Below are 6,413 nucleotides of genomic sequence, written 5' to 3'. Positions count from 1 at the left end.
TAAAACGAGAAAGAGAGAAAGACAAAAGAGAACTGGGCAGGGGAATATTTTTATTGTATAATTATAAGTGTATATGACGAATATATATGTATTTGCATGTGTATATACAATTTTCTCTCGCTTTATATAAACAGAAACGCAATTTATACAATTCTGTTGTATAAAGTGAGAGAGGCGAGCACAGAGGGAGTGAGCAAGAGAGGAGAGTGGCGAGCGAGAGTTTGAGGGAGAGAGGCGCTGGCAAACAGTTTGCTACATGATACAATTAAATCAAAGTATGGTTATACCATTTAATTTGAATTAATAGTTTGCCATTATGTACAATTTTCCCTTATTTATATGATACACATATTAGTATCAAATAACAAATTTGTGTATATGTTACAATTGGTACAAAACATTAAGGTTCTATATATGTAGTATTCTTTAACAGGTTGAATATCGTAACATTGATTTAAATCATAAAAAAACAACAATATTTTATTATCAGATACAAAAATATATTTTGATTGTTTGAATAAAAACTTTTACTGTTTTTTCGTAAGAACAGGGAGAACGTTTCATAAATTTCAAAATTAAAAAAAAATAATAAATTCAGTTAGAGGATTATGAACGATTGATTGGTTGAAGGAAGAAACGTAAGCGTGATTTGTGGGAGTCAATTATAATTTTGTTTAATTATAATTTCAGTTTTTAATCCCTTATTTAACGCATTAAACTGATAACAACAACTTAATAATTTTAAGTATCCGCCCGTTATTAATTAAAGTATCCGCGCTGCTATATTATGTATCCGAAAAACACTAAAAAAAGGGATTTTTTGATAATTAATGAAAGAGTAGGGAAAGGAAGTAATTTCTTTCTTATACTATGTCATTTGCCTAATTTTTACTAGATTATAAGTGACACTCCTTAAACCAAAGTTGTGTGAAGCTAGCTTGGTTTTGTGTTGAAATTCCACTATCATAGATTTTTTATTTGTTTAGAGAAGATATAATAATATATATAAATTGCGTTTTATTTATATTTTGTTCTTTTTTAATATGGTATTACATTGTTTTATTTATTGTTTCTCATTTTAAAAGGTAAAAGGAAAATTTGAGCTTTGATTCTTATTGTCATTGAATAATGCATAAAAACATATATAAGAAATTTTATCATCATTGTAGTTCCAGTTAAATAACAGGAGCTCAAAAACTAAATATATCTTCTATAGTTGATGCAAAGGAACTTTCATCCATTCAAATGTCTTCCCTGCATAAGAGTTGTGCAAATCAAAGTTTTGACCAAAAACTTAAGCAAATCTTAATTGTTAACAATATAAACTTATTTTTTTAATATTGTGTTGTTCACATTACTCAAGTCAAATACTACTATAGAGAACCCAGTGGCGACTTGTTTATGAAGCTATTAGAACTGAAAATGTTATAACAAGGAAAAAACAGAGAATATAATTTACACTTGATTCTCTTATGTCGAGATCACTATTCATAATAGAAAATGTGAAGTAAATTTTGGTAAGAAACTTTTGAGTTGAAGGAGAAACCACATCTTCTCCTAATCATAAAGCAAGTATTTTAAGAAGTATCTGTCAAAAAATCTTCCTACTACCTGGAGATAGGAGTTGATTTCCTCCTTTATGGTGTCTTACACTTCAATCATTTTGATTATTTGTCAGATTTAATTAGTAAATGCTTTTGTGTCTGCGGTATGTCACTTTACCTCTTAACCTACAATCTCTGTTTCGGTAATACACCTACGATAAATTTCACTGTTAGTTCTTTTCTTTTATCATGAGACCAATTATATATAGTCACCTTGTCCTTTCTGTCAATAATATTAGGACTTCGACAGACAAAGGTGAAATTAAAAGAAGTTCCCAACTTCTTTTAGGAATAAAATGGCATTAAAATCTCTATATTCCTTTTCTTAATTATCAAATCAAATAGCTTACTACTTTTTGAACTTGGGGAACATTATAAAGACATGAAATAACATACAAGACATGAAAATGACACCATTGTAAGAGCTAATGTTCACTGGTTCTAACATATACTTTAACATTTAACATTTCATGAGTTCTCATTAAATATAGAGGCAACTAATATATTATTATAAAGAGATGCGGCAGAACACCATCAAAACCAGATCATTCTTTAGCCACTACATATTCATAGACAGCAGAAAATATAACCACCTAGATAATTTCATTTGCGTGCTAAAAACAACTTACCATTAAACTCTCCGCAGAGATTGTCCTGTTGGTACCCTTTAGCCAAAATAGCTTCCCCTTATTCTTCATTTTTCCTCGGACAATGAATCTATTTAGACATGGCAAAAACAATATGAATTATTTTTCTTGTAAGAATAACCAAATTAACATAAGGGAACCATGAATGAAGTTGAAAGGCATATAAAATTGAGATTTTTTTGCTAAGTCTCAACAATAATACAAAGATATTCCAACTTTCTAACTATTGCACTTCTTCAAATAGCTGGTGTGTGTTAAAAATACAAACATACGATAAATGTAAAGAATCATAACCATAATACAAAATACAGAAAATATATAGTTTGTACATAATTCTATCATTGTGAGACTCCTATTATGTGTTATCATGTTATGTGATGCTCTTCTTTTAAGACAAAATTTCAACATTTTGCTTGTTCACATGATAAGGCAAATGTAATAGTGAGATGATTAAAGAAAGTAAGCTCACGAAATATCGTGTCTTCACATATAGGCTCTTTCATATATATTATTGTTACATCTTCCGCTACCTACTCCATGTAAACATAGTAAGATGACATTAGATGCACTTACGAAAAATGGTTAATAGGATAGAAGGTGTGATAGATAAACTCTAGGGCAGAACTTCCTATTACCACAGAATACCAGCAATTTATTCCTATGGATCTCACACAACTACTTTAGAATGCCTAATTTAAAAAATAAATAAAAGAATAATTTGTACTTGATGCATATCGTCAAACACATTTGCTGCATCAAAGTTCTTCTCTTTTCATTTATATTTTTCCTTTCTGATTTAATCAATCAAAGTTAGTTCTGAAGAAGAGTTTAAACAATCAACTACAACCATGTAGTACAAAATTCACAAAGAAAAAGTTTAACACAGAGAAAAGAAAAGGAAGAAAAATGCAAAAGAATGGACGCAGATCATACATTGAGATTTTCTTAAAAAGATAGAATCACATGTTTCTATGCCCTCTAATTTTTTGGTCCATCAAAGCAATGGAAGGGCTTTGAAAACTCAAAGTTAAAATCATGAATATAGTAGTACCAAACTGATGTTAGTAACAGCAGCCAACAACTATTACAAACATGCAAAAAAGATGAATCATGTTCTATATGCATATATTTTTCCACTTATCAAGTAGAAACCAAAATTACATCAAATAGGAGAAAGCCTAAAATAAAATTCAAACTGAAAAAGATTTGAGCGTAAGATAGAAGAAAAGGAACCTGAAATTTGGCCTCGACACCCACTGTGCACAAACAAAGTTAGAGTTGGTTTTACGATATACATATATCAAAGTAAGAAAACTATGACGCACTTTGTTGAATTTAGCAAGAGATGTAAGAGAGGCATGAAAAACAAAGGAAAAAATCCAAAGAGTAAAAAATGGAAGAGAATAGGCAGAGAAAAGTATCTTTTACAAAGAATATTTTTAGGGCACTATTAGGCATGTTACATTAACTGCAATCCAACAGATCCTCAATTTCTGCATTTATCAACATAATAGTTCCTTGAGTATCTTAAATAAGGCAAATTTTTAAAAACTAAATATACAGGCTCTTTTTCGAAACATAGTATCATGATGATCAAGCTAAACTAATTGAGTTCCCTATTAGCATTGTACTTGTAAGTCTGAACTTTTATTAGTGGCAATAAATTAACCAGAAATCGTGGACAAAGAATTAGAATTAAAATTTTCAACAAACTACATTCGACGAAAACGAAAATCAGATAAAAAGAAAGGACAAAGAGAATTCAACCGCTACTCACCACTTACCAATAGTAAGCACCCGCTTACAACATCAAAGATCCATCTACCAAATATGATCACAAATCCAAATTTATTCAAAAATAGAATAAGACGGGGAGAATTAAGAAAGAGAAGTAAACATCAGGAGATGAAAGCAGAAAAATGTGGTAATAGTAGTAATAAACGGAGAAATAAGAACTTAGGAAGGAGAAACTTGTACATTCGAAGTAATTTTGTCCTAATTTCTCTTTCAATACAAAAAATCAAAGCTTTATAAACCCATAAAATAGAGTTTTTCAGTTGCACGTGTGAAAACTCATATTTTGATTTTTCCCTTGTTCACAAACAAAAGTCTGAAGAAAAAAATTGAAGCTAGGGACTTCCATTTCGATTTTCCCCTTTTGTCACAGAGAAAAAAATTGAGAAGATAGAAGAATAATAAAGGGAAAAGGAATACCTTGAAATTGAAGCAACACTCTCCGAAAATTGAAGATGAGAAGAGCTTTGAGTAGATGAAGAGCAAAGTAAAAACTTGAATTGCAGCAACACTTTCCAAAAATTGAAAATGAGAGAGCTTTGAGCAGATGAAAAGCAAAGTAAGAACTTGTAAGAAGTGGAAAACTAAGACACGTATGATAATTTACCATATAGATGTCTTTATAAAAATGAGTAAAATTTAATACCCAATTAAATTGTGCCAGAAATGACCAAATTTGTATAGCTTTTAGTTCATCTATTTAGTGGGCCTCAATGTACAATTTGTATAGCTTTTAGTCCAGCTCTTTAGTACAGTGTTGGTCCTAACAAACTGTCATATCTAAATATGGGTAAAATAATAAATATATATAATATATATATCCTATATGTTTGCTTCTATTTCTTAATACAATTTAAAATATCAAGAAAAATAAATTTAAATATTATTTCACAAATTAAATCACTACATACAAAAATTCACCACAAAATAAATACATATTAGAGATATATTGATATGTGAAAATTTAATAAATAACATATTAAAGATGACTTATTATCGGTCATACCAAGAGTTTCTAATAAGAGAAAATTACATGGTTAAACAAACATATACTAGTTAATTAGTTATCATAACTATAGTTTTAATTGATTACCACTCGCGACCAATATTCAGTGATAATTACGTGGGCTAAGATTTCGAGTTTGTATAATTTACAAGTTTGTATAATATAATTTGTACAACTTTTGTATAATATAATTTTGTATAATATAATTTGTATAATTGTTTAAAGTTTAGATGTTTGTGCTTGTATATATTCTTATTTCGAGTTTGTACAAAAAAATAGCTCAATTATACAAATATATTCGCAAATTATACAAAGACGCAACTTAAACGGTAGCTACAACCTGTAAATATGCAAACTATAACTATGAAACATAATTAAGTTTACTATAGTGGCTATTTACGAAAATTCTCCTTCTAATTATATGTAGGGGAAACAAAGCAAATACCCCATAAAAGCAAAATAATTACAAGCATATACCCTTTTATATTCAAGTTAAGCGAAATTATCAGCATTAATGATACCAATACAATATATAATACTGATTTAGTATCAGTTAAGCAAAAATTATCAGCCTTAATGATATACCAATACAATATATGATATTGGTTTAGTATCAGTTAATCGAAAATTATCAGTCTTAATGAATGAGGGGTATGGACTGTATATTTATGAGAGAATGACTATTTCAAGAATTACTTTATGTTTGGATATGAACTTATAATTTTATTTTATTTTTATCAAAAGATATGAACTTATAATTATTTTAGGGCCCGCTTGGCCATGCAATATAATATCATGATATGGAATCATGAGATGAAATTGAAGTTTTGTTTGACATGTGATATGGAATTTTTGTGTTGTATATTTTCTCATGAACATAAAGATTTACTAAGTTGTAAAACTATTAAAATAGCCCCAATTGTTTATTCAATCTTATCAAATAAACAAAAAATTATAAAATCGCATAATAAATTATTACAAAGCTATTTGTTATCCACTTAAGTAATTGTTTCATCTAAATTTAATTTAATAAAAAAAATTGAACATAAATTGTAGTGTACTGGTGTTTAATATAATCCTCTCACATAGTACGGACAATTTTCTCACGTTGAACTTGCATTTCTCAATCATGTGACCGAAAAGACGAACAAACATTGTTACTTTGAGCCATTTATTGGTCAATATCATCCGCAACTATATTTTCATGACATAGACCATAAATATTTCATCAGTACTTTGGTATTCTCGCAAATAATTATGTAACACTGCACAAGCTATGAAAATTTTCATTTGTGTATCAATATCATAATGTTTCATGCCTTGTTTCAGTATTCTAAATATATTTTTCCAAGCTCCAAACGT

The 6,413-nt window shown here is 28.8% G+C and overlaps 1 protein-coding gene across 1 annotated transcript; it reads right to left on the bottom strand.

Annotated features, from left to right (window-relative positions):
- Window positions 1-1,088: 1,088 nt before the first annotated feature.
- Window positions 1,089-6,206, bottom strand: LOC102593460 (uncharacterized). The gene is made up of 4 exons (XM_006365869.2): window positions 6,159-6,206; window positions 4,466-4,629; window positions 2,234-2,321; window positions 1,089-1,254 (listed from the first exon to the last, which is right to left on the bottom strand). Exons 1-4 carry the CDS (start codon window positions 6,204-6,206, stop codon window positions 1,234-1,236), a joined length of 321 nt encoding a protein of 106 aa, XP_006365931.1. The 3' UTR covers window positions 1,089-1,233.
- Window positions 6,207-6,413: the final 207 nt, after the last annotated feature.

Source organism: Solanum tuberosum, unplaced genomic scaffold (assembly GCF_000226075.1).
Source record: "Solanum tuberosum cultivar DM 1-3 516 R44 unplaced genomic scaffold, SolTub_3.0 scf00553, whole genome shotgun sequence".
Lineage (NCBI taxonomy): Eukaryota > Viridiplantae > Streptophyta > Magnoliopsida > Solanales > Solanaceae > Solanum > Solanum tuberosum.
The sequence above is the reverse complement of the archived record's forward strand: the minus strand, read 5'-3'. Positions and strand labels throughout refer to the sequence as shown.

What these genes read in the sequence shown, in the direction of transcription:
- LOC102593460 (XM_006365869.2), bottom strand. Translation starts at nt 6,206, where the DNA reads ATGTTTGTTCGTCTTTTCGGTCACATGATTGAGAAATGCAAGTTCAAC. An exon ending in AGTGTTGCTTCAATTTCAAG is followed by an intron (nt 2,322 to 4,465) that starts GTATTCCTTTTC and finishes ATGTCTAAATAG; the next exon opens with ATTCATTGTCCGAGGAAAAA. An exon ending in TCTCTGCGGAGAGTTTAATG is followed by an intron (nt 1,255 to 2,233) that starts GTAAGTTGTTTT and finishes ACTCTTATGCAG; the next exon opens with GGAAGACATTTGAATGGATG.